At 48.2% G+C, this 27,505-nt stretch overlaps 1 protein-coding gene across 3 annotated transcripts in view; it reads right to left on the reverse strand.

The window, feature by feature from the left end:
* The window catches only part of VEGFA (vascular endothelial growth factor A), an 81,718-nt gene extending 61,996 nt beyond the window's left edge, over nt 1–19,722 (reverse strand). For 2 of the 3 annotated variants that reach the window (XM_085610264.1, XM_085610263.1), the window contains exon 1: nt 18,065–19,722. In XM_085610264.1, the coding sequence (XP_085466390.1) occupies nt 18,065–18,130 (66 nt within the window). In that variant the 5' untranslated portion in view covers nt 18,131–19,722. The remainder of the gene's footprint in view (nt 1–18,064) is intronic. The other variant, XM_085610265.1, reaches the window with a different exon arrangement.
* Nucleotides 19,723–27,505: the final 7,783 nt, after the last annotated feature.

Genomic DNA, 27,505 nt, shown 5'->3' on the forward strand with positions numbered 1-27,505 from the left:
CGCTAAATTCTTTTTAGGCATTCTTCTTGAACTAGTAATAATAACCAAATAACAACAGTGTTATAATGGATGACGGTATATCCAAGAAGTAGAAACAAGTATGAATAGTCTTACTGCAAACCACGCAAAACGAAGACAGTAAGGGCTGAGTAGCGTGTCCAGTCCAGTCTCAGCCTGTCTCGGACTGTCTAAGACTGTCCGCCCTTTGTCCGGGCTTCATCCGGCGTCCCGCACACGCGTCCCGCTATGCGTCAGGGGCACGATTTTATAGGAGGAGCAGGGGGCGGGAAGAGACTCCAGGTGCGCTGCGTTGATCCTGCGCGGAACCCTGGGTCTCGCAGTCCCGGCCCCTGTTGAAAGCGCCTCACACTCTCCTCGGCCACGGTAAAATGACCAAAGCTCCACTCCACCACTTCTGTAGGCAAACGAACAGGGTGTTAAGGTCAAAGTCACGAACTCTGCACACAGCTGCGAGCGGCTCCCACGAAGCGGGGGCCGCGAGCTGTTATGAAGGGGCAAGCCAGGCAAGGCAAACGGGGAGGAGCAGGGGCGGGAAGAGACTCCAGGTGCGCTGCGTTGATCCTGCGCGGAACCCTGGGTCTCGCAGTCCCGGCCCCTGTTGAAAGCGCCTCACACTCTCCTCGGCCACGGTAAAATGACCAAAGCTCCACTCCACCACTTCTGTAGGCAAACGAACAGGGTGTTAAGGTCAAAGTCACGAACTCTGCACACAGCTGCGAGCGGCTCCCGCGAAGCGGGGGCCGCGAGCTGTTATGAAGGGGCAAGCCAGGCAAGGCAAACGGGGAGGAGCAGGGGCGGGAAGAGACTCCAGGTGCGCTGCGTTGATCCTGCGCGGAACCCTGGGTCTCGCAGTCCCGGCCCCTGTTGAAAGCGCCTCACACTCTCCTCGGCCACGGTAAAATGACCAAAGCTCCACTCCACCACTTCTGTAGGCAAACGAACAGGGTGTTAAGGTCAAAGTCACGAACTCTGCACACAGCTGCGAGCGGCTCCCGCGAAGCGGGGGCCGCGAGCTGTTATGAAGGGGCAAGCCAGGCAAGGCAAACGGGGAGGAGCAGGGGCGGGAAGAGACTCCAGGTGCGCTGCGTTGATCCTGCGCGGAACCCTGGGTCTCGCAGTCCCGGCCCCTGTTGAAAGCGCCTCACACTCTCCTCGGCCACGGTAAAATGACCAAAGCTCCACTCCACCACTTCTGTAGGCAAACGAACAGGGTGTTAAGGTCAAAGTCACGAACTCTGCACTCTGTGATAGAATAGACTCACGAGTCATCCAGAAAAAGGTTTTAACCGTTTAAAGCCTGATCTGCCACATCTTCAAAACCAATATTTCATAAACTACTGAATAGATTTACACCATAGCAACAAAGGCACTTCAAGTTCCCCTTTCATGAAGAGTCTGATGAGGCCCCAGTGGTTCAGGCTGTAGGAGTGAGCAAATTTACTATAGAGCTAAAATGGGGAGAAATGTTATCCTCCCTCCCCCATCTTTTTTTACTCCTGCATGGATCTTCTGAACCATTTCAGACAAAGTTAATGGACTGCCACATTTCGTGCACATCAGTCCATATGCTAAATGGTTATAGGCAAAATGTTCAATGGAGAGCACGACTCAACCATAACTACACAGCTGTGGTAAAATAAAGCACTTTAAATGCCGGGATATCCCCAGTACCTGCTGCGGATTGAACACGACAAGTCCTGGAAATGGTTAGCCTCGCTTCTCCCTGGGTGGGGAGTAACGGGCAAGCTGTTTTGTCAAAGGAAGCTGGAGACACCAGAGGCCCCCCAGGCGGGCGGCCTCCTGACAGCAGCAGAGCTTGGCCCATCAGGGAACAGCCTCCCAGAAATATTCAGAGCCCTGCAGCGGGCCGGAGAATGGCAGGCGGCAACCAACCAGCAACAGAGACACGCTGACAGCACCCTCAACTCCAACACCAAAGATGTCCGAGGGAACCGCTGCCATTACGGAGGCAGGCAGCAGTGGGTACCAACCCTGGTGCTGACACACAACATTTCTAACATTCAGCACAGTGCATGCTGGGTATTTGAGTCCAAAGTTATAATGGAGGAAACAAAACTGTGGTCCTATGCATCTATGGGTGCACCAGGGTTTGTGAGATCAGCCCATGTCGGCTGGCGAGCACTTACATGGGCTTCTATCAAGGATGCGCCTTACAAAGCTGGACCACTTTAAGCTCATCCCCGAGGCCACGGCACATCTGTTCCTTCAGGAACATGCACGATTTGCCCCCATGTAGAAATAATGTGCATAAATAGGGAATTCGAAATTGAAACCGACAGTGAGTTGGCGCTTGCAGGCTGAGCAGCAGGGAGGCGATTACCTACTTACCTGAAACGTACCATCTATGGAACCTGTCACGCAATCTTCATAAACCATCTTCTACAGTCTACCCTACGGCTACCTGGACTTCTGTTACCGTTACAGCAAGTATCCTATTAAGTGTCTGTAAAAACGATGGCTTTTTAGACAATTTGTCTGAAAATCGTGTGCCACAAAATTAACCGCATGGCCTTCTTTACAAAAAATGATGTGAGGGAGTAAGTGTCCCCAAACCTCCCAGGAGAAGATCACGCACTCTGCCAAGGGTGATGCCAAACCTGGACTATACAAACACATGCATGCTGTCCTTTTAGCTCCTTGTTCAATCTTAACTTAAACTGAACCAACTGGCCGTACACATCTGGAAAGGATGATTCGTAAAAACGAAAGGCCAGGATTTGGAACGTGCTGTTAGTTATCCTGACATCGAGGGACCTGGAGACACTCAAGCCAGCATAAGGCCTTTGATTTTACTGTAGTTCTGGCACAAAAGACATTCTCTAAAAAACAAGACTGGATAAAGGGGTGGGACCCAATAGCCCTGAAATCAGCACTTTGGCTGGAGGCTTGGGCTCGGTGCGAGCCCGCTTGGAATGTGGGCGAGAACCTTAGAAGTAAGGATGTGCAGGTGTTAAAATCAAGAGAGACATTGACTGCATAGGTTCAGAAGATGGGCAAATGCAACTAAACTTTCAAAATTTGTCGACAGAATTGAACCATTTGTATTTTAAAATCATCGGAATTTAAGGACTAATTGTGAATTTTTCTAGACTTTATCATGTTTTAATTTGTATTTCTAATTGTTAATGGCTGTCGTGGCTGAAAACAAAGATTTGATGTAGATCTTACTATGCTTTGGTACAAGTAAAAGCTATAGAAAAATACAAAATGATGGTTAATTTCCTGGTGGCTGAATACTTAAAGTGACGTTTCAGAACTGTATGCCTGCCCCTTTCTAGCATGGCCATCGAGGCTAGAAGTCGGAATGCCTTCTTGCAATTGGTCGCGGCGTTGCTTAGCCCAGAGCAGAAGGATCTGAGGTCTGAAGCTCTAATGCCAATGTGTTGCTTCCTGGCACTGTGTAGAACAGCCCTGGTTAGATGGCTCCCTGTTCCTGTCTGGCATGGTACACTTTGGGCACAAGTCAGGGCACTCCTTGGCACTTCCAAGCTTGGTACGCCCAGAATGGAGCACATTGTGCTGCTGACTGGCGCGGTGCACACTAGGCCAGATCCGAGATCCCTCCTGGCACCGTTTGCAGCTGGCTGGCCCACAGCAGCATGTAGCCGCTGCCAGGCACGCTACATTTTAGGCCAGGTTTCTACACGATTTGTTGCGTGAAGACATGGCCTTTTAAAAACAGATGAAACCGCCGCTCTTGAATCTAAATGGCTCAATGCAGGAGTAGGGGAAGCTATTTCCAAGGGACAGAGTTTGAATCTAGACACCCCAGGTCCAATCTGGGGGTCTCTAGACTCACAGGAGCCTGCTCCATCTTCTCAGGCCGCACGAAGACATTGGCATGCAAAGGTTACTGTGTGTCATCGGGGCACCATTGGTCCAGTGCAGTCTTTTGCTGTCACATGCCATTGTTGTCGTGTGTGTTGGTCCAAGTGGCTCAGATATAATGAACCAAGAATACAACTCCTGGAATGTTAAATCGAACCTCCGAAGTGGAACAGCCGCCCCCGGTGATCAGCAGGTCACCCTGCGCGTCATCTCACGTCACGTCCCGCCACCATGCTTCATTGGAGGCGGCGGGAGGGGATTGGAAGCCCGAGCTGGAAAGAGGGTGTAACTGGGCGTGCCATGTGCAACAGTGATGCATTTCAGCTTAAGGAAAAAAGAACAAACATGCAACAAAAACCGCAGAGGGCGAGGATAGCCGCCCAGAGAGGCTTACCGTCTGACGAGCTATCATGCCAACCCTCGGGGCACCGGTGGCCTGTGACCTTCGCCAATGGCGTTACAAGATCGCTTCCTTCCGGGTGCGCCACGCCCACCGACTGAAGGATGTGTATTTACAGTGACATACAAACGCATTTACTGGCTGCGTTTCCACTGACGTTTTGTCTCCAACCCGAGCCGCGCGTAAAGCTAGAATTTATTTCCATGCCAAGAAATGTGCCCTTTGACACGGGGGAATCGCTCGGAATGACAGACATTTGGCCCTCGTTGGAGCCCTGCTCTCCTGAGACAATAGGCGCCTTTGACGTCCACATCCCTGGAAGGTGAGCACACGCTTGGGTGCCTAGCACTTGCGGGGAAGGTACACAGACCAGCTTTGAACGAGGTCGCAGAACGCACCATGCCGCAACTTGACCTTTCCACCTCTTCCAGGCAGATAAATCGAGTGCAGATCAATCAAACTCGGGCACCTGCAGGGATAAGCTCATGTACTAGAACTAGACAGCAGTAGTGGCTCACCAGACCAATCCATGTAGGCACCACGTGGTGTCCAACTTTACTACTGCTTGCTATTCCTACACTGGTTCTGCTCAAATCTTTTTTGTTAATTTGTTTATGGGTTTTACAGCATATTTCCTGACTGGATGCATGTATTCAGGAGCCTTTTCTAGACACACATTGTTTAAAGTTGTGTCTGATGCTTCTCCCCAGTCCCTGGTTGTCACCTCAAGATGGAGAGTGGACTAACATCGGAAAGCATTGGATGGTAGGGAGCGAACCCTTCTTCGGCTTTGGGACTTTGCGAGTCACTGGTTCTTGCCGCCTCGTGTCAGACTGACCATGCCCATCCATGGCTGAGATATTTCATTAACACAAGTTTCTGGTATGAGCAGGGGGCCCAGGCCATAGTGTCTAATTCAGTCTGAGATCTCTGGTCGCTGATTGGCTGCATCTACAGCTGTGTCCGAGACATATAGCGAGAGGAAGTGGTAAGCTTAGTACAGGAAAGGGTAAGGTTTTGATTTCTTTTAGATTGTACTCCTTTGCCTTGTGGTGGATTTGCCTTTTTTTTTGTCTGACACAAACCTATTGTAGTTATCAAATTTAACTTGATCCTTCCTCTGTGCTATGGAAATCCAGAGGCGGGTCAGGCTGTGAGTCGAGGAGCTGGTGAGTTTGAGGTCAGTGGCAAGAGAGCGAGGCGCTGTCTGACAATTCGGGTGTGTAGTTTCAGTGTTTCTGTGCCGCTGTGGTCATCATGGAAACAGCAGTTGTGTCCTTCTTTGGAATGATTCCCAGTCTTAAACAAATCAGGAGGATTCTCAATATCTCTTCTTGATTTTTGGGGTACTGCATTAGGGAATCGGTTCATTTACTTGTCAGTCTATTTTAAAACCTTTATTTATCAGTTTCATGAAAGCCAACTTTGCAGCGTTAAAAATAGAAATAACGGTGTAGAGCAGGCAGGGAGGGGAACAATATCACCATATATAGATACAAGTGTCGCCATTCCCCTTCACATTTGAAGACAACAGCAATATGGCAGGGCAGGTCAGACATTTCCCCGTCCCTGTTCAGAGATCCTGCAAACGTCTAATCATCAGAGTCATCTCTATCATCAGTGATCAGAACAGAGTCAGGGCTATGAAGCGGTCTCTCAGGTCTCTCGCTGTGAGGAGATCATCCCCCACCTTTTCATCACACAGTACTACAAAGACTGCCTAAGTTGCTACTAAGAGAAAGAAACGGTGAGATGCTGAGATAGGTCTGGATATGGTGTACCGACGTGAAGCGGTGAGATGCGTCTAATATGGTGTACTGGCATGAACCAGTGAGATAGGTCTGGATATGGTGTATCGGCGTCAAGCGGTGAGATGCGTCTGGATATGGTGTATTGGCATGAACCAGTGAGCTATTGAGATAGGTCTGGATAAGGTGTACCTGCGTGAAGCGGTGAGATGCGCCTGGATATGGTGTAGTGGCATGAACCAGTGAGCTATTGAGATAGGTCTGGATAAGGTGTAGTGGCATGAACCAGTGAGCTATTGAGATAGGTCTGGATAAGGTGTACCTGCGTGAAGCGGTGAGATGCGCCTGGATATGGTGTACTGGCATGAACCAGTGAGATATTAAGATGCGTCTGGATATGGTGTACTGGCATGAACCAGTGAGATATTGAGATAGATCTGGATATGGTGTACCGGCGTGAAGCGGTGAGATGCGTCTGGATATGGTGTAGTGGCATGAACCAGTGAGCTATTGAGATAGGTCTGGATAAGGTGTACCGGCGTCAAGCGGTGAGATGCGTCTGGATATGGTGTAGTGGCATGAACCAGTGAGCTATTGAGATAGGTCTGGATAAGGTGTACCTGCGTGAAGCGGTGAGATGCGTCTGGATATGGTGTACTGGCATGAACCAGTGAGATATTAAGATGCGTCTGGATATGGTGTACTGGCATGAACCAGTGAGATATTGAGATAGATCTGGATATGGTGTACCGGCGTGAAGCGGTGAGATGCGTCTGGATATGGTGTAGTGGCATGAACCAGTGAGCTATTGAGATAGGTCTGGATAAGGTGTACCGGCGTCAAGCGGTGAGATGCGTCTGGATATGGTGTAGTGGCATGAACCAGTGAGCTATTGAGATAGGTCTGGATAAGGTGTACCTGCGTGAAGCGGTGAGATGCGTCTGGATATGGTGTACTGGCATGAACCAGTGAGATATTAAGATGCGTCTGGATATGGTGTACTGGCATGAACCAGTGAGATATTGAGATAGGTCTGGATATGGTCTACCTGCGTGAACTGGTGAGCTGCTAAGATAGATATGGATATGGTGTACCAGTGAGGTGCTCAGGTAGGCCTGGATATGGTGTACCTGCGTGAACCGGTGAGATGCTCAGATAGGTCTGGATAAGGTGTACCGGTGTGAACCGGTGAGATGCTCAGATAAGTCTGGATAAGCTGTACTGGCGTGAAGCATTGCTATGCTGAGAAAGTCCTTGATATGGTCAGTGGTGTAGAAAAGGGGGGGGGGGGGGGGGAGGACTGCCCAGGGCAGCATGAGTTTTAGTGACAACTGCCTCCCCTCCCTTACATATGGCTGTCGCGGGGCGGCAAATGCAGGAATCGCCAGTGACCCCCCCCCCACCTCAAGTGTGGCCACCACGGGGTGGCAAACGCAGGGACCGCCACAGGCGGCATAAGGTCTAGCTACGCCACTGGATATGGAGTACCGGCATGGATCAGTGAGATGCAGAGATTGGCCTGGATATGGTGTACTGGCTTGAAGATTGGCAAGGTACATCTTTGAAACCACTAAACAAGTCTACCCAGATCCTTAGTGGGTATGATGCGAATTATGCCTCGCTTAATCACACACCAAATCAGCACTCTCTATGTATCTAAGGGCGTTGATGCAAATGGATTGTGTGAGACCCCCAATATATTGACTCTATCATTGGAGGAGGACTTCACTCACATGTGAGAGCAGGGCTTTGAGAAATGACATTCCACTTCGGTTCAGCGACCGCTGCACTGCTAAGTCCAGTGACAAGCTGCCTCATCTCATCGACAGAGATTGCAAGACTGCTTATCGACGAGTCCACACATCTAAGCAGCTTCATTTGTGTGTTGTGTATGTGGTTACTAACGCAAGCCCATAGGTGGCAGTATTCAGCAGTCACTCTATTTAGCCCCACAGTGTCGACATGTGGAATTCTCTCCATAACAGAGCCTGACATTGCTATTGCCAACTCATTTATTTTCGATTATGTCCCATTTTCCGGCATCCAGTCACGGATAGATCTTTATTTGTAACATATTAAGTCACCGTCATTCCCAGAAGTGGACCCGGATGTAAAGGTGTCTGAATGATTATTAAGACACTAATCCTGGGCCTTTCATGGGTCTTACCAAACTGCATGGCTGCCGTCACACCTGGTCTAGATGAGAACCTGGTTTTGGAAACTAGTGAGTGTGCAGGGATTGTTTATATAAAACCAAAGAGACCATGGTTTTCAATGACACTCTCGATTGGGGGTGTGCTGGTTCGAACAGAAACCATGCGCACCATGAAGGCACACTGATGGTGCATGCAGGTGTTTTCACACGTGAAAAGACGGGTGTTGTCACGGGAGTGACGTAAAGAGACATGTCTAACGTAGGGAAACAGGTAAATGCTACATCAAACTGCTCTGCCATCTTTTGACTGTGAACAGGGTAACATTTTCAAACTCGTTTCTCATACCTCCTGTAGGACTTTACCAAGTGTCTGCCGCATTCCTGGTGAAGCGTGATACATAATTCATGCATCAATTCTCTTTTTACCTCAGCACCAAACTAATCTGTGTTAAACCAAGTTTATTAGATCTGGAGATGCATCCTATGAACACTTTTTCAAAACAGGTTTCACGATCTATGCAAAACCATATATTGTGCAATACAAGTTTGTTTTAATATAAAAAGTAGCCTATGTTCAGTGTATTATTATGCGCAGGCCTCTGCAGTGTCAGAAGGAACTCATTCTGCCATCCACCAACTAACCCTTCAATAGGTAAGCAAATGCTCTTGACCGCAGATCTGCTGATGAATGACTTAAAGCAGACACAGGTGCCTGTGGGAATAAGGACGTTAGGGTGGATGGTTTCTATGATCTAGAGGAGAATCACCAGGTTAAAAATTGGTGTAGTTCTCATCAGAAATTGTTTTTTTAAGCAAAGCAAGAATGCCCCGTTGCAGGGGTCAACCTCTTCCACTGAAACGTGTCACTTTTTGAAGTAGAAGACGTAGTGTCTGGTCCCTGCTTCTTCAGTTTCTATAGTGGTCCTATGGAAGTTTGCTTGTGTTTTATGTTTACTACGGCTGCCAAACCTAGGAACAGACCATCTGAAAAGAGATTTTTGTTAGTGTTATTGTGGTATACAAGCGTCATCGCTATTCCAGGAGTCAGCTATAACTGTGCTTTGAGACAGTGTACCATGCTAGCTTCCTTTCATAGTCCATTCAGCATTTACTTCTTACAGTGGTAGAAATGCTGTAAACTGTAAACACATTTTATCAAACTGGTGATCTTCGTCTGCAGAGTCCTTGAAAGTGCACAACAATTGCAATGGCATTTTGGGTACCACATGCATGTGCTGTTGGGTCATACCACAGGTTAATTCATATTTTTCCTGTTCCACTAACTTTAATCACATCTCTTCATCTCCACGATCTTCAACAGAGGAGACTCAAGCTGGAATCCCTGAAGGCAGGTATGCAGGGTAGTTTAAGGGCACAATGATGTGTGCTGCTTTGTGGCCAGTAGCTCACTCTGCACCATTTTTTGCATGTTACTCTTCTAAATGACATTTCTATCTGGAAGATCCCTGTATGTTGATATTTCCTTTTTGACTAGGCATGTGCCTCTAGAGCTGGGAGGGGAGGCCGGGACAGAGAGTATATGCCAGTCACCAACATGTACTGCCTCATCCATAATTCAGACAGGTAAGGATGGAAGTTAGTGGTTCTACGTCCATTCTGTCACCAGCAACACCACAAGTTCCAAGCTACGTAGTTATTCCTACCGTCACAACTTATACAAGTAAATGGTACGCGGCATTACTCTTGATGACACCAAACAGCCTCTCACCAATTTTACCCACAAGTGGCTTCCCTAGGGACGAAGGCCACTTGTCTTAACTGGTACTGAGCAACGTCACGACTGGGCAAGAAGAGCCATACATTTGCAAAAGGGGAATCTATATTTGACAAAGGATTTTGACTGCACGCTCTCTGATCCCCAAACACCCTTCTTTGGGTAGGTATACCAAGTTTGGTTAGCTGGGTAAAGAGACAAGAAAAAGCTTCGCTCTATTTTGAAAACAGGACAGCTTTCCCAATAGGTTGGAGGAACAGCCAATTAACGAATTTAACACATAAATACACCTTTACGCCTTTTTTAAACGAAAAAGGCAGCAGGATTAGACATTTTTTATTAGGGCGTGTGACTGCACTGATCTGTCGCCCATCCGGCTCCCCGTACATTGCTTCAAGTCTTTCAGTGACCGGCAGGGGTCCAGTTGCAACAAACCTGCAATGTGTAGACTCGTGAATGGTTAATGTAATAAGGCCTGCCTGGCAGTAAGAGGCGAACTCTGCGCCCTGGCACGGGCACAGTCCACAGAACAGCTCACTGTCAACAGAAGCTGGGGCCAGGCCTACGTGTGTCCAACAGGCCTGCGACCTTCCAGGGCCTCTGAAGGTCGGACACTGGAGGGAAGGCCTCGGCCTGCCTCCTGGACTCACTCTCTTCACCTTGGGATCCGAAGGGGGGTCAGGGTGCGCTAAGAAGCGCTCTCTCTGCCAATCACTCAGCTGATCATAGGGCCGCCTCCCCGAGGAGTAGGCGCAGACTGGGATTTCTTATGGGTCGGTGTAGGAGCCTACTTCACGGGCTCTGATAGAGACAGCCTCTCTAGGACCCTGGGAATCAGCACTGGGAAGGGGTCACTGCAGGACTCGGTCTACTTCCAAGGAAATCTCTTCTCTGACAGGGGGCGCTGGGACCACTCCCAGGAATGAATGTCTGGGCAGAAATCACTCTGCTTGGAAACAAGGTACAGTGGCAGACGCGTGTCTCTACAGGACTCCCTCACCACAGACACCATGACCCGCGGGGGCCTTGTCCTGGTTAGGAGGAGTGAAAGCGTGTGCCTCTGCGGGCGTCACCCCCTCTGTGCTGAGATCAGGTCTCTCGGTGCCCCGCTGGCCTCGGTCCAGCGAGCAGGGACAATGGAGCTCACTCCACAGCCTCAGAGGCATGGCGCGCTCCGTGGCTCACTCCCTGAGGGAATTACCACTCTCCTGGGGATTGTTCGAAGGCGAGAAGGCTTTTCCTGAGTGACTATGCGGTAATCACTCTCCCTGCAGTCCTCATAACTTATCCTATCCTCGTCGCCAAAATGTAGTGCTGACGAGGAGACCAGGTAAGCATCAAAAGAACTTTAATCCTCATAAATGTGTCCCCAGCAACGGAGGCGGCGACAAATCAGCAGGGTGCTTGAGTCCAGCTGCCTAGGCGCTTGAAATGTAACATTCAGAGAGGAAAATGGAACATAACAGAGTGCAAGGCTCGCGCGGGTGAAGCACAAGTTGAGAACAATCAGTAAACTTTACATTAGGAATAAAACAAATAGAACTCACATTTTAACACCCACCCCCGTGGTTTCTATGCAGTAGTATCCTAGTAGGGTTTTCCTTCTCCGCCTTCCTAGTGGCATTATCCACCCTCCATCCATGCTGTTCGCTGCAAGGCCCCGGGATGTGAGCGGTCTGTCTCATCACGTTTCCCCCGCTCTTGCTGCACCGATACCCCTCCATCCCCGCCGCCCCGTGATGCTGTAAGGAAGCCTCTCCCACGCCCCTCGCACTCAATCTGGTTCTCATTTCAAGGAGCGAGGGAAGAGGTGAGCCTCATGGGGCCCGTGACTTCCCCCACAGCTCCCGCCTAGAAGGGGGTGGGGAGGGTTAACTCGGCCAGTAATCCCCCGGGCAGCCTCATTAGCACGGCTTTGGAGCTGTGAATGGCTGCAGAAACAATTAGCACGGGTGGCCTTGTCACTGTGCCGCCCGAGGGTGCGTCGGGCTCCCCGGGTGTGCGCCGAGGCCTGCAGGGGGCGGGGACCCTATGGGACACGGCCAGTTAGCCGTAGGGAGGGCACCCAGGCCGATAGTGAGGAAGAGAGCCGGGTCAAGCAGCAGCAGACGGGAGGCAGAGCAGGGAGCGAGCCTGGACCGGCAGGCTGCGCGGGAGCAAAAGCAGCCGGTCCGTGGATGGAGACAGAAGTAGTAAAGAGGGAAGCGAGGCCAGAGTGCTGGAGGGGAGGGAGACTGCCAGCCTAGGAGGGAGTGCGGCACTCCAGACCCGAGGGAAGGAGCACGAAGTACAGTGAGTGGAGGCAGGCCTTGCCCTGGGTGTGGGTAAGAGAAGGCGGCAGGGAGCCCGAAGCGTTTACTGAGGACACTCACTGGGCCTTTTGCATTTATTCATTCATTACACGCCTACCAACTGAGTGCTGGTCAAACCAGAGACCAGGAATCTCCCGCATCTTGAGTGAGACTCACACATTAGGGCCCCTACTCCTATAAGGTTGAATATTGCACCAATGCGCAGCTGCTTTCATTCGAAAAGAATGCTGGCAGAGCTTTGGTATATTGGTAGACCTACTTATAAAATTCCACATTTAAAAATATGAAAGTCGATACGCTTGTTGGAAATCTGACTCATTTCACACAAAAAGACCATACATGGGACTGGAGTACACTTTTCAAACCTCACAGCAAAACTGAAGACAGAGGACAGAGTAGAACATCGGAAGTCCTTCTGAGAATATAATAGCAACTTTAAAGACTCCCCTGGTTTGATGGATGGAGGCGTCACTTTAAAGTGATCATCAACTAAACCTGTTGACTTCCTGCTCCAATTTATGGAGGTTTGTGAATGTTCTTGGCCTAGCTGAATCAGTACCCGCAACAAGCCTTCGCGCCAAACGGTGGGCTCTCCTGCAACACCTTCATATGAAGAGACGTGGCGTGCAGTACACTGGCTTCTGAGCCACATCATGTCTAGAAGCCATTTTTGTGCCCACTGGGAATGATATTTTACACTTTAGATGCAAATGTAAGTTCTCTTAACGTCTAGGATTTTAAGTTATTTTATTCATTGAACTTTTAAGTTTATCTTTTTACTGGTGTTACTTTTAATGATTACACAGTTTTCAAAGACTTGTGAGGTCACTTGAGCTTTTTAGATTTCACCTGCACAGCAATTGAGAAATCTATTGCATTTAATAAGAACTTGAAAGGTATCTACATCACGCCTCCACTCTGTAGCGTATTTTCCTGCATTTACCAATGCTTTTTCCTCGCCTGCTTCTCTTAACAGTTTCCCGCCGCCGAAATACTGTTAAAATACACTTTGGTGGAGCTATATTTTCATAAAGTTTTGACTTGCACCCTATTTATAGCACTCTTTGTTACCTGCAGTGATACAGGGGTTTGCATAGAATCGTGGGCTGTTGTGCGGCGCCGCAGAGACTCAAACCGGGATTCTCCGGTCAGCAGCTCTGGCCACTGCACCACATCCTCTCCACTATAGGTCAGGGATTTCTTACCTCTTCCCAGACGATGATTGATGAAAACAGCTCTTTATTCATTACATAGGTGAACTGAAGCATTACCAATACTTGTTGGAAATGTCAGGAAACATAGTTCCTGAATCTCCACAGCAAAAACTACCGTGGCCTCCTGATAGCATTGAACAATTGGCAACTAGTTTCTGCAGGGGAAACTTGTAATATGCACTCAACTTCTCAGGTGAGGAGATAATGCAATTCAAAGCCTAAAAACTGGAAAGCCATTGCTCTTCTTTGGAGATTCAGAATGACCATGTCTCAACTTTATTTCGGTCACTTGTATGCAAACAAAATCCGGTCAGTTTGTTGGCTCGCATGGCAGAATTCACCTGCGTTTCCAGTACTGGCATTCACACACCTGTATTCAGACATACTCTGGAGAGATTCAGTTCAGCCTCCTTCAGCCACTGATGTTAGACCGTCAGCCTGTGGTAATACTAGAGAACACACTGGACTGGGTTCAGGTAAGTACTGTTCATTAGTACCAGTGAAAAGAAGAGGAAACCAAACCGATACAAAAACCACAAGCCTGCAGCGGACTCCCAATCCAAGCATCCACACACAACCAACACTCAAGGCTCCATTCACACACCTGTATTCAGACATACTCTGGAGAGATTCAGTTCAGCCTCCTTGAGCCACTGATGTTAGACCGTCAGCCTGTGGTAATACTAGAGAACACACTGGACTGGGTTCAGGTAAGTACTGTTCATTAGTACCAGTGAAAAGAAGAGGAAACCAAACCGATACAATAACCACAAGCCTGCAGCGGACTCCCAATCCAAGCATCCACACACAACCAACACTCAAGGCTCCATTCACACACCCTGCATCCTATAATCCACGCTTGCAGTTACGGCCTATATCCAATATGCCACGCAAACCCCCCCCACAACAAATCAAACAAATGAATATATACATGCAGGCAAATGAGCTTCAAGGCGACCCATCATCCCCTAACCACACTGGCATTCCACAGCTCCTATTCACCAGGACTTCGCCGCCAGCTGCACCGTGTAAGCCGCCCAAAGGAACGCCACCATTACCACCAACTCTTAACTCGGTTTTCTTGGTCAATCCCAGTTCACTATCACCAACAGACCAAAATACATAATCTTGCACTATTTCTTCACTTCTGCAATGCTTAGATTCTTTCCCTCAACGCACCGAGACTAGACAAACCCCAGGCTCAACCGTCCTGAACCCACACAGCTGTCATCATACCTTCTATTACTCACTGAGAATCAGACCAACATGCACATCTGTGATGATTTCATGTAACTGGCTCTTTCCGAGAGGCGTGGCCTATGTAATCATGGGTGTGGCTTAAAACAAACTGAAATCCTGTACTTCACACAGCTTGTCACCTGACCAGTATTTGGGTGCCTCTGAAGATTTTATTTACTGGATCGCACAAGAAACATGTATACCTAAAGCAAGTCTGTGCCAGTGGCAACACGTGTCGCAACGTTTTAGTAACTTCTGTTCCATTTGAACTACAAACTATTTTTAGTTAATCTCTGCAAATTATGCAGCAAATGATGAGTTGTGTGGCAAATACAGCAAATCAAATAATTATGCAGAAAACTATGCGGCACGGAATATTAACTGCAAAGACCCTGGTTTTACTGTTGCGACGTTCTCTACATATGGTGGGTGCCATTTGATGTGCGCGCAGTAGGCCGGGGGGGTGGGGGGGGGGGGACATCTTCTGCAGCGTCCCGCGAGTTACTCGCAGGAAAGTGTGTTGTTTTATGGGGCACTGTGAGCTGACTCGCCTGTAGCGGAGTTTGGTTTAGCTAGAAGGATGCGGGGCGCCAGGCCAGGAGTATTCTACCCAGAATCCCCCGACAGCAGCGAGGCGGTGGCGAAAGCCCATCTAGCCCTGCTGTACCATGACGAATTCTGCCATGATCTCTTCGCTCAGGTATCCCTGGAGGTCGGTGATAAGAGCACCTGTTAGTTGGGTAACAACGCATGCCCGTTGTGAAGCACACTGGGGCCACTCAGGGGTGTGTTGGGTAAATAGCGCGCACTGTTAATTTACCTGCTTAAGAGGGGGTGAGCATCGACTGATCTTTGGAAGAAGTTAGACATTCTGGAAGAAAAACCCCATATCTTGTGCGAGGAGTGCCAGCCGGATTTAGCACTTCCTCCAGAGATCGGAGGACTTTCCATGACTCCCAGCTCTAAATCCGTCTCTAGGTGAACAGGGCTCAAATGTCGCAGGGTGTGGAGGCCGCACAGCAGAGCCCAGCACCCCTCTGCTCCACGTGTAGGTAAGAGACACCCTGCACAGCCAGGGTCACGGCAGCCATGGATCCGCCCCTCCTTGGGACCGGGGCCAGCGGGGGCGGAGAGGGCCCTGCGCGCTCCCGGCTAGAGTTCATTGAACTCTGATGCGCTGCAAGTTCATTCACTCGCCCGCCCCCGCCCGCGCCGACAAGCCAATGCAGGCCTGCCTCGCTGCACACCGGCGAGCCCTCGCCAGTCCAGACGCACTCCGGCGCGCTTGCATTCTGCAGCGTCATATGTTCCCACCCGCGCATGTGATGCACCCTGGCCCCCGGTCATCAACACCCCAGCTAATGTTACCGACGCCTCGGTCCCCGTGTGCACCGCTACAGAGGCGACGCCAAAACACGGCCACGGCCGGACTTAAGGCACTTTTTACCCTGGCAAATTAATCAAACTGTTACGGGGCTTACGGATGCGCCTTACCGCGAAGCTCCGCGGCCTTGTGCTGTGCACGCGGACGCTTTTATGGCTTGGGCACAGAGGGCGATTGTCTAGAACCCTCACCTTCCAATATCCCAATTGTTTTTGTGTGACCGTGATAGGTTTTTATCATCTTTTAGTTTTATTTGAAGTCACACGGATTTCAAGTGGGTAATGACGTCCAGATTTAGAATGTTTTTACAGGGCCCTCAAAATCCTAAATGACACCTCTCATACAATATGCACGCACGAGCTTTTGCAACTCGCCCTCGAGGTCTGGTGGCTCTGTGGACTTCTGCCACCTAATGGTCACAGGTTCAGATCCCGAGGGACTCTCTGAGCCTTTCATTCTTCTACAGGTCGATAAAATGAGCACAACTGAGGTGGTTAACAATAAACCTCTATTATTTAGCGCCAAGACACCCTTTAGTGAACGTGCACTTAACAAACACACGTTATGTTACAACGTCCCCGAGCCCAACACGGTCGTAACCGACAGGTCTTTCATACGGGCTCCTCAGCAGCATGGCGGTATGTAAGCTTCTTAAGGATAGGTACATCACGCTCTACCCATTGGTAACCACCTGACAGATCAGGTTTTGCGCACCAGACCGATTAACCCATAGGTAGAAGCTACAGGATTTATTAAAGGGGTGGGGGAGGGGGTTGGAAATGAGAACGCGGCGGGGGCTGACCTTTCCATTTCCGTGCAGCACGCGGTGTGTCTCTTGTTTTACCTCCCAGCCTTGGCGGAGAAGGAATGCAGGGCCGATCTGTTCTATCTGGAAAGCAGCAGCTGACAGTCAGGGCCCCGCTTGTGGGGGGCCCAACTCCCCTGGGCCCCCCAAAATCACATAACGCTGGAGAGACCCGGCTGCGGGATAGAAATCCAATATACTAGCTTTTAATAAAGTGAGGTGTGGGGGAGGGGTGCTTAATCACAGACACAGTTTGCGACCCCCGCCACCCCCCTTCAGAACTGTGCCAGACCTTTCCGCTAAGGACCTCAAAAGAAATGTATCGAAAGTTTACAATACGCATTTGTGGTGTTCCGTATTAATGTAAGTACTTACTTCCCCAACAAAACTTCTACAATAAAAGCATGTTATTAAAACAATAATATCTGACACTTGAAGCACGTCAGAGCGTGCATTGATAGTTCTCGAGCAGCGCCTTGAAGTCGGACTCTTAAAGGATGGGGCGCTTCTAAACACGCCAAACGAATCCGTACACGTAGACATGAGGCCGGCGTGTGCCTTGAATCTTGCAGACAGTGCCTGCCTTCATGGCTCTTACTTGTGCTAGTGCCCTGTGCAGGGCGTGTGATGTGCACGGATTCTACACTTCATGCCCACATGCGGTGTACCTGCACGCAAGTTATGTGGTTAATGAGGCATACTACGCAAACCTGGAGTGAACTCCGCGCGGCACTGCCACGCTGGTGGACTCCGCTGAAAGTATGTTGGCGCGGCACCCCCCTGCAAGAGATGGTGCCAAGCCATGCCAGGCTCCGTGGGCACTCTGGGATGAACACGCTGTAAAAGCATCAGGTGACTGGATGTTTAAAGCCTCCTCGGGGGCCCTGCTCTCTGTGGGGTACCAGCAAAGCGCACTGATTGTACAACCCCCCCCCCCCCCCCCAGTAGCTGTAGTTTATACGGAAGAAGTTGAACAAGTCATATGCCCTGCCTGGCCCTTGTAATTCGGTGCACTACTGCGGCCTGGGCACCTGGGTGTTTCACACACGCCCTGGTACCCGTGCCCTATCTCAGCCCCCCCCCTCTACCGTGCACCCCATCCCTATGTGCACCCTACCCGGTGCCCATGCCCTCACGCCTTTATGCTGCCTCCCAGCCAGCCCTCCCCCACACATACACACACACACTCTGTGCCCTCTTACCTTGGCATTGCCGAAGTACACCAGCGCGGCCAGGCTCCAGTTGAGCACAGTGAGGAGCAAGTTCATGATTCCGGGACTAGACCCGGGAAGAAAATCCAACCCCGGGAAGGAAGGGAGAGAGCAAAGAAAGGATCCGGCCCCGAAGGCGGCAGAGGGAGGCGCACCAGCCTCCCCGGAGTAAACCCCAAACTCCTGGCCGATCCTGGGCAGGCAGGAGGCAGAGCACCGCCGCGCGCCCCTCTAGTCCCTCCGGAGGAAGGGGCCCTCCATGGCCCCGGAGAGCAAAGGACACAAACACCAGAGGTCAGACCACCGAAGCCACGCTCCCGCCACACGCGATCCGCGCACTGAAAGCGATGCGACTAGTAACAGACTGCTCCCAAAAAGTTAGCAGAAACAAACAAAAAGTTTCAATCCATTTTCGCTCTGCAATTTAGATTTCTTTATCTTTGGCGCCCCAGATCCTCGGTGACGCCGGACACAGATCTGTCTGTTTCGATCTCTCCGCAGATCCGAATAAATAAATATGAGCGGGTTCGAGCTGCGAACACCGGTCCGCTTCCCCTTGCGGTCTGATCGTGGAGGGGAGTCCGGGTCCTGGCCGCGTTTCCCCTCTCCGTCTGCCGGAGGACGCTCGTTCCACTCTGCCCTGTCCCAGGCGGCGCCGGCTGGCCTCGGAGTGCTGCGTGGCGTGTGTTTTCTCTTCTGGGCGCTAGGCGTCCTCCGCTCTGCCCAGTGGGTCACCTCTGCGTCCCAAGGCGCTCGCGCTTCCTCGGCTGCTGCTCCAGCTCTGTCTCGAGCCTGCTCTGTTCACATTCGAGAGGGTCAGCCGGTGCTCCAGAGGCCCCTCCCAGGGGCGGGCCTATGGTGAGCAATAAGAGTCAGGGCTCACAGCTGCCTGTCACACTCACTAGATCTATAGGTGGAGGCGGACAGGGCGCTTAGAGGATGCATTGTAATTAAAGATGGTAATATTAGGGATTCTATGGCACACACGTGATGACATAATTTTAGCGATGACGCCTTTTCATTGCGTGTTAAAGCTACGAGTGTGCAGATTTAGACAACTTCTCTGCTCACCACTTGAACTCACCATTAGCAATGCCTCCTTTTGGGGTTTCGAAGCGCTGCAAGCCCGAGGTCGTGGGCACAATGTGAATGGTACGGTGTTTCAGAGTGGCACGTGAATGCATACGTGCACGCCAGCTTCGTTATTATGGATGGTTTGGGGTGGGTGCACTGTACCATCCTAAGCTCTTAAGGCAGCGCCCCTAACTCACTATCGTTCCTGCACCTCACGTGGCCCCTTGTCTGGCGATTTCACCCAGGCAATACACTTCAAAGTGAGTGATTGACACCTAGCAGGTACCCACTCGAGAGGGCATTTCATCAGTGCTTTCTTTATATGAATAGCCCAAAACGATGGCTTGTCCTGTGGCAGCGGCGGGTCACGCTGACATTTTATATACATTGATATTGTTCAGGGGCATTTACAGGGCTTCAGCTTAACTTGGAAACACCAGGCGCTGCATAAACCGTCTGATAGTCACGTGTTTACTTTCAACATCACGCCAGCTGCAAACATTTCTTTCTCGGCGCCAGGGGAGAAAAACATTTGATCTGTGGAAGTCGCGGATCCTGAAACTAGATGACCAAAGTCCCCATCACCCCGGCTCCCCACGTGACTAACCGCGTGATCGTGCCCACAATATACCTTTCTGCCTCAGTTCTTATCGCGAAACTGGGAGCACTTAGAGGAGGCCCGGACACTTGGACCGAAGGCTCCATTAAACATTCTGACCCCTTCTGCAGCCGCCGCTGGCCGAGCGGCTCCCAAAGCACACCTCCTCACCACCTCAGCCAGCAGCAGTCTGGGGACTGGGAGGCAGGGCCTGGCACCAGGAGTGCCGGAGGCTGGGGGCGGAGACCGGCAGAGCCAATGGGCTGCAGCGTGGCGTCACAGCCAGGGCGGGGCCTGCGCTCCTCACAGGCTCAGCTCATTCTCATGCCATGGGAGGCACCTACAGCCGCCAGGAACCCGGCACATTGAATTGCAATGTATGGATATGTATTGTATGCAATATGTCAGCTGGCACCTCCTTACCTTGCACCCAAGCCTCGGCTCTGTATGAAACCTTCTAATTTCAGTAGTATTTCAGTTGTTGTGACCACAGGAGGGGCAGTGCTTTAAATGGGAAATATATAATTGCATGTACTCATTGAAATGAGCTAGAGGTGTGACGAAGGTTGAAGCCAAAACGTTTGGGGATGACCCTGCAGAGAGGTCCAAGCCATGGGGATCTGTCTGGGGTTTTTCCTTTTCACAGGCAGGGCAGCACTATATGTGTAGTGAATGCATTCTGACTGGAAAATAAAAAGATTCCCGTCAGAAAATAAATGACAAATACTCCTAGTCCTAAGGGACATTGAGTGAGATAGTTTTCAGCAAGTTTTGAAAAGTTGAGAAAAAGCAAAGAAGGTTGAGTGCAGTGCTTTCAGATCTTGTTGTCAGAAAAAAAGAAGTGATCTAACTATCACCTCTGGGATAGTTTTTTTTGTTCGTTGCTTTTGGGGCCTATCTGCTAACATTGCCCTTCATTCCCTTTCTTTTTCCTTATAAAAAGGTTGATGAAAGCTATTTTCTGGTCACTTTTCTTAATGTAGTGGCTTTACTTTAATTGGATGCTTTTTAAAATACAAAAGAAATTTACATTTGAGCATTTTTGCCTTTAATAAACTGCAAAAACGATTGTTTTTCTGTTTAAGCACACTTTTCTATGAAAACATTTCATGCAGATGTATATAGGTACATTTTTTAATATTTATGTTTGGCAAAGTGCTCCCTGATCCCTCACACGGGTTATCGGTGAGAACATCCTGGAAGAGAGCTATAGATTTCATTTTCACTTCTACTGGGCCTAACAAGTAGACAACCACATGAACCAAAGATAAGCAGCCACCAAACAGTATAACAACGCAGACTCAGACCTGTAACATACAGTTAGGGGATCACTATATTTATTGATGCCTGGACTCAGGAATGGAAGCAGCAGTCTCTTTAAAGAGAACAGAATTCAGAACACACACAAAAAAAATTGGTTAGTTATGTTACTATGTCACCGCTAATTTTTAGGTCTCAGCTGAGACAGCGCGTATATTGTTGTCTGCAACGAACTATTGTTCCTATAGAAAAACAGCTCTAAAAAGGGGCTTTTAATAGCCCACTACTCATCATTGGTCGGCTTCATTGCCAATGTTATTCTCTTCCTTTTCAGTGTCAGTTTCCCTTTGTCTCTGTGTGTTTTTTATTTCTTCCATGGAGCACGGGCCAAGTGCTGATGATTGATTTCCCGATTAGTGTTCTTCCGCTTAGGTCGTGGCACCTTTTTTTGCTTTTGCTTGAAAGACAACATCAGAGTTGAAGCTCGTGCTGTTTCCATGTTTTCATGGTGTTTCCAAGAGCTGAACCCACACAAACAGCAATAACGAAACTTTGTCCCATGAGACCAATTTCCAAAACATTCATTTCAGCCGCCTGCGGCTTTTATTGATGCTGAAGCCCTGAACATTCTTCTTTCATTCAACACTGCTGCCAGCCAGTATAGGGTTTTCTGAATGAACCTTTACTGCAGTGTCACATTTACTTATTTGTTGGTTACCTCTTTTATAAATCAGAGGATGATTCATTCATCATCAAATGCAGTGATCTCAACAGGTTCATGTTCATTTATACACAATGTGGCGGTGAGGGTGGCAAGCAAAGTGCGTGCAGGTGTCTGTTCTAGGATGCTTATTCTCAAAGTTCTGATCACGCTCTACTTTATGTGGTCCCACCGCCACTGGGCCACCAAAAATAACTACAATCTATACAAAAGGAGCATATGATTCATCCAAGTAATGATAGCGTTCCAAGCAGCGCGCTCATATATTGTCCAATCACTGTGTATCCAACCAAGAAAATCCCAAGGGAGTCTTGTTTAATTGGAAAGCCAATTCTGAATGTATTATTCAATCCAATATTTCAACTCAAAGGTACATTATCCAATATATCCAGCCAACGCGTTTCGTCGTACGCAGACATCATCAGGGCTGCAAATTTAAAACAAGCCAGTCAATAATCGTTTTTTCACATACATATTCACACTTCACGATAACATAAATTTTAAATCAGTCACTATGAATATATTAGTTCAGACTCCCTACCTATATCCAATCTAAAAAACAAAAAGACATACTCATTCATGAGTTTAAAGCAATACAGTCACTAGTTCCAAAACATAGAACATAGTGTCCCCATTTTGACCATTATAATTGCTTCATCGATTTTACATCATATATAAACTATATGTTTTAGGCCCTCTACATTACTACATTTCTCCAATTCTGCACCCTACAATGAATAATATTGTGTTACCTTCAAATATCATGATAATCATATGGCTTTAAATACCATGTCGTGCGCCCATCCTTCTTCTAGTATCAATCTTTGTGTATTGCAAACGCCTAGAATATGGGAGAAAACACCAAGTCACTCCAGTATATGTAATGTTAGTCCAAGTCTGCTATGCAAGACAACCCTGAGGCCATATTATCAACTATTCCCAACTTCCCATGCTCCCAGGGGCCCAATGGTCCTGCTGTGTCTCAATAACCTCAATTCTGTCCACAACTAGTATACCCACCATTCACTACCTGTTATTAGTCCTCAAGGTCAGTAGCATGATACTAAACAACTCCTTTTTGCACTGTCCCATATCAATTCATCTCTATTTATGCCTTCTATCTCTGTGAACATTTCCTCAAAAACCCTCATGCACTCACCAATTACGTTCCACGCTTCCTTCTAACGCGTCTCTAACACTGTCCTTCTTTCGTACAACGTCATGTTCAAACTGGTTTTTAACCCACTCTTTTATACTCCACTTCAGAATGAACTCTGAAGTCTCCAGCGTGCTCTCTTTCTTGTCCACACATCTTTCAACCAATCCATAACCTAGTTACTCTGTAGGTTCAATCTATCGATCACTCAATTCCCCCTAAATTCAGCCTAGTTTCCATTTTGCTAATTCAAAATCTACTTCCACCAACCAGCATTCATTCTGTTTTCCGAATCAGGTTTCCTCTCTGATCCTCCTGTCCTCCAGCCAATCACGTTCATTCTCACCTGCCCAGGGTGCCGCCTTCCGCCTGTCCTACCTGACCCAAGGCGTTGCCCGCACAGTCATTTGACAATTCCAGAAACTTCCTTTTTCAACTAATTCAGCATATGACAAGGCGCCACCCCCTATGTAATCCGCACAGTCCGTGGCATATTCTACACAACCATAAACTCTTGTCACTATGGGTGCAGGGTCCTAATAAAAATCCAAGATTTTATCATTGAATTTCATGTAAATCGGCTTTATCCTCTCCTTATCGTAAACATTCATCCACCCTGTTTAAAGACAGTACTGTGTGTTCCTCTCAATCAATCAATCAATCAATCAATTAAAACTTTATTCGGATACAAAATTTGTAACCATAAAAGTATACAAGAATTAAAAACAAAGTTTTGAGATTAAAAATATTCAAGTAAATCATGAAAAAGTTAATATGCATTGATTGTAAATACAACAGGTATATAACACATAGTTACTTTTAATTCATTACAATCTGGCGAATTAAGAAAGGTCATAGTTTTCACGATATTTAACGCAAGCTTTTAGAAAACTGGATATTAAAAAGATGCTATGCTCAGTGTCCAAACGTTGTAATGCAAGAAGGGCCGGACGACACTGGCGTAAGCCTATGACTTTTAGTAAAGGTAAAATCCACTTATGACGTGGAAAATCATAATAACTACAAAATAGGACTACATGCAATAATGATTGTTCAGATTGGCCATCACAGGGACACGGAATTAATTTTCTGGACCAATCTTTTGTCTTCGGGAAGGTAATCAACCGATAGAAAGTGTTAAACCGGAATCGTGTTAAAAGATATTTTTCATAATGGGTGGCACTGGTTAGTAAATATGGCTGAATTCCTAATGAGACTTGTACAGCGGCAAGATGGAGATTTGTGGGCTTTGAGATCTCTGATGTTAGGCGCAGCTCACGTAGATGAAATAAGCACGCGGTTTTCAAATTTTTGCGTGAAATGTCCGCTGAAGACTCAGGAAGTATGAAAAGAGATTCCAGGTTTACATCTTTCAGAAATTTATAAACATACAGCAGCCACGAGATATTTTTCCAACCTTCTAAGGTGAGACAGTCAGAGATGAGCTGCCGAGTCAGTTTGCATTCTGGAGTAACCCAAAGACGATGCCATAAAAGAATTGGTTGGATTGCAATAAGATCTGAAATGTAATCTTCCCCCAACTCCATGTGGCAACCGTAAATTGGTGAACTTTTGGGGGCGGCCAAAAGGTACCGCAAGAAAGCATTTTCTATTTTTTGGATAGGTTCCGTGTCGATGTAACCCCAGACCCCTGCCCCATACATTGCCACTGGACGGCACTTGGCCCCATAAATCTGAATCAACTCCCGGGAAGGGCGCTGGCCTAGTTTTTGTGCGAATGTGACCAAAGCTGTTGTAGTCCTGAGGAGCCCCAACTTTCTGGCCTGGAGGGTGGGACCCCAACTAGAGGTATTGTCTATCAGAATACCTAAGTAGGGGTATGCAGTAACAGTCTCCAGGGTGGTATTGTTTATCTGGATACAGCCGGAATGTCTAAGGCGTTTCCCCATGTGCATGGCAAACGTTTTCTTTATGTTTACTTTTAAGTCGAGGGCTGCCATGAAGTCACAATATCTATCGAGGAGAAGTTGGAGTTGGCGTGGGGTCCTGGCCATGATCACCGCGTCATCCGCGTAAAGCAACGCGGGTATCGAACGGTGACCAATCGCTGGTAGGTCCTGGCTTCCTGCCAACATCGCAGCTTCTAAACCGTTTGTATATAGATTAAAAAGAAAGGGGGCCAAAACGCATCCCTGTCTGACACCCTTAAGTACTGGAAATGATGCTGTGACTTCCCCCCCCAGACCGTACCGTACTTTAGCTGAGGCCCCTGAATAGAGATTCCGAATAAAATTCACCAGAAGAGGATCTATCCCCATAGCCAAAAGGAGTTTCCATAACTTACTATGGGAAACGCAATCGAATGCCGCCGATAAGTCGACGTATGCTAAATGCAACCTCCCCTTTTTAGCCCCAACGTATTTACCTATCAGTAGGGAAAGGTTTAGTGCCTGCTCCACTGTCCCAAGTCCCTCTCGAAAGCCGTACTGTAGGTCGGAAACCACTTGATTGCTTTCAACCCAATCCTGGAGTCTTTTAAGAAGCAGCCGACCCATCACCTTGCCGGTAGAATCCAAGAGGGAAATGGGTCGGTAACAGGCAGGACTATTACGGTCGCCCTTCTTAAAGATAGGAAGAAGAATAGAAGTTGTCCAGGACTCTGGTGGGCCGATTTTAGTGGCTGCTTCGAAGACCCTGGTGAGAATTGGGGACCATAGTTCTAAGTTGTTTTTGAATAGGTCCACAGGGACCCCATCAGGACCTGGGGCTTTGCCACATTTAGAGGCCTGCAACGCCATAAGTACCTCATCGTGGCCAAAATGAAGGTTAGAATTAGGGGTGGGAGGAGACCTACTGTAGTTTTGGGTAAGCCGTATCCCTGCACTATCTGGGGGGGGTCTGGCATAGAATCATCCGAGAGACCAAAGATCCTTGAGAAATGGTCAACCCATGCTGCCTCACCCACTGCTACCTCGATCCTTGGGGTCTCTTGTTGATCAGTCAAAAAGGGAGTTCTAACTATTTTCCAGAAAGTGGCCGAGTCCTTAAGAGAGCTACTCTGATGCAGCTTGGCCCATAATTCCTTCTTGATATCAACCTTGCAGGATTTTAGTGCTTGCTTATAACATTTTCTCAATCTTCTCACTTCCTCGCTATCCCTGACAGTTTTAGTAAGAGCTTTCTTCAATAGTTGATGTGAGCGCCTTGTTGCAGAATTAAACCAACCCTTTTTTGTTTGATTTGTGCCCGTCGTTTTACGGAACAGCTCTCTCTTAATTTCAGATGTAATGAGAGAGAAACTTTCCAGTACCTGACCGGGAAGCGACTGTAAATTTAAGCACGTTTCTATGTGCGGGAGTATGCGGCTCAAGACTGCTGAAGTAGTCTTTTCGGCATCAACTTTACACCATTTGATCGCATACCCGTTCAGCTTATTTACCCTTAAAGTGTCTTGTATTAAGAGAGTTTGCTTACTGGGTGGTACTAACATTTCCGGGATAGCGATGGCGAGAATATTAGGGAAGTGGTCGCTGCTGGGGTCGATCCCAGTTCGAACGCTATGTAGCTGATCTTTGGAAGCTTGGGAAACCAGAACAAAGTCGATCAGACTAGTTAGTCCCCTGCCATTGAAGGTAGGAGTAAAAGGGACTGGGGGGGAAACAAGATCGTTAGTAAATCCGAGATCTAAATTGAATATTATCTCGGTCAGATAATTCCCTAGTTTAGTATGAGGGAAATGCGTTACATTGTTACCTAGGTCATCCTCAATACCACAGATGTTGGAATCACCTCCCTTACAGAGGTTAAGATTAAAGTCTCCACCCCAGACTATGGAAATACTGCAATTAGAATGATTGAGACGCTCTTCAAATAAGAGTCGATAGATGTTTTCCAGGACTGGAAGTATATCCTTGGGGGTCAAATTATTATAAAAATTAACTATATAAAACACCTGTGTTTTGTCAAGTGTTATCAAAATAATCTGGGAATAGGGATTGGTATTAATAACTTTGATGTCTGTGGTTAAAAGTTCATTCGAGAGATAAATTGCCAGGCCACCTTTCGCTCGCCCACATGTAGATGGTTCAGCAAATGAGTTAAAGGTTTTGTAACCTTGCAGGTGAATAGGTGCTGTCAGCCAGGTTTCCTGCAGGCAAACGATGTTATGCTCCCTGATGACGGAGAGCCAGGATGGATTGTCTGCCTTAGTGCGTAGTCCTGCAATGTTCCAGAAAATAAATTTGAGAGCGAGGTTGGTGTTAACTGGACCCCCCCCAGAAGGAAGATCATCGACTGGAAATTTGGTTTTGGGGGAGAGGGCGGAGTTAACCGAACCCACCACAGTTAAAGTAACTCCACCAGGGGGTTTTGTCAAAACCTTTGAGGAATCTAGGTCTAATTGGAAATCCAGTGTACTCTGGGATGTGGAGTGATGGACCTCCATAGGCCTACAAGCAGAGTGGAGCTGAGGTACTTCGTTTTCATTTTCAGGAAGTGAACGGGACGGACAGACTGGGGACTGCGTGAATTGAACCAGTCAGTCATTTATGTCAAGTCCTGATGGATAATCAAACCTATAGGGAGCTAAAAAAGGTTTATGACCGTAAAATGGGTTGAGACCAATAAAGGAATTCATGTTAAACAAACCATTATTACGGCTAT

This window comes from Triturus cristatus, chromosome 6, assembly GCF_964204655.1.
Source record: "Triturus cristatus chromosome 6, aTriCri1.1, whole genome shotgun sequence".
Lineage (NCBI taxonomy): Eukaryota > Metazoa > Chordata > Amphibia > Caudata > Salamandridae > Triturus > Triturus cristatus.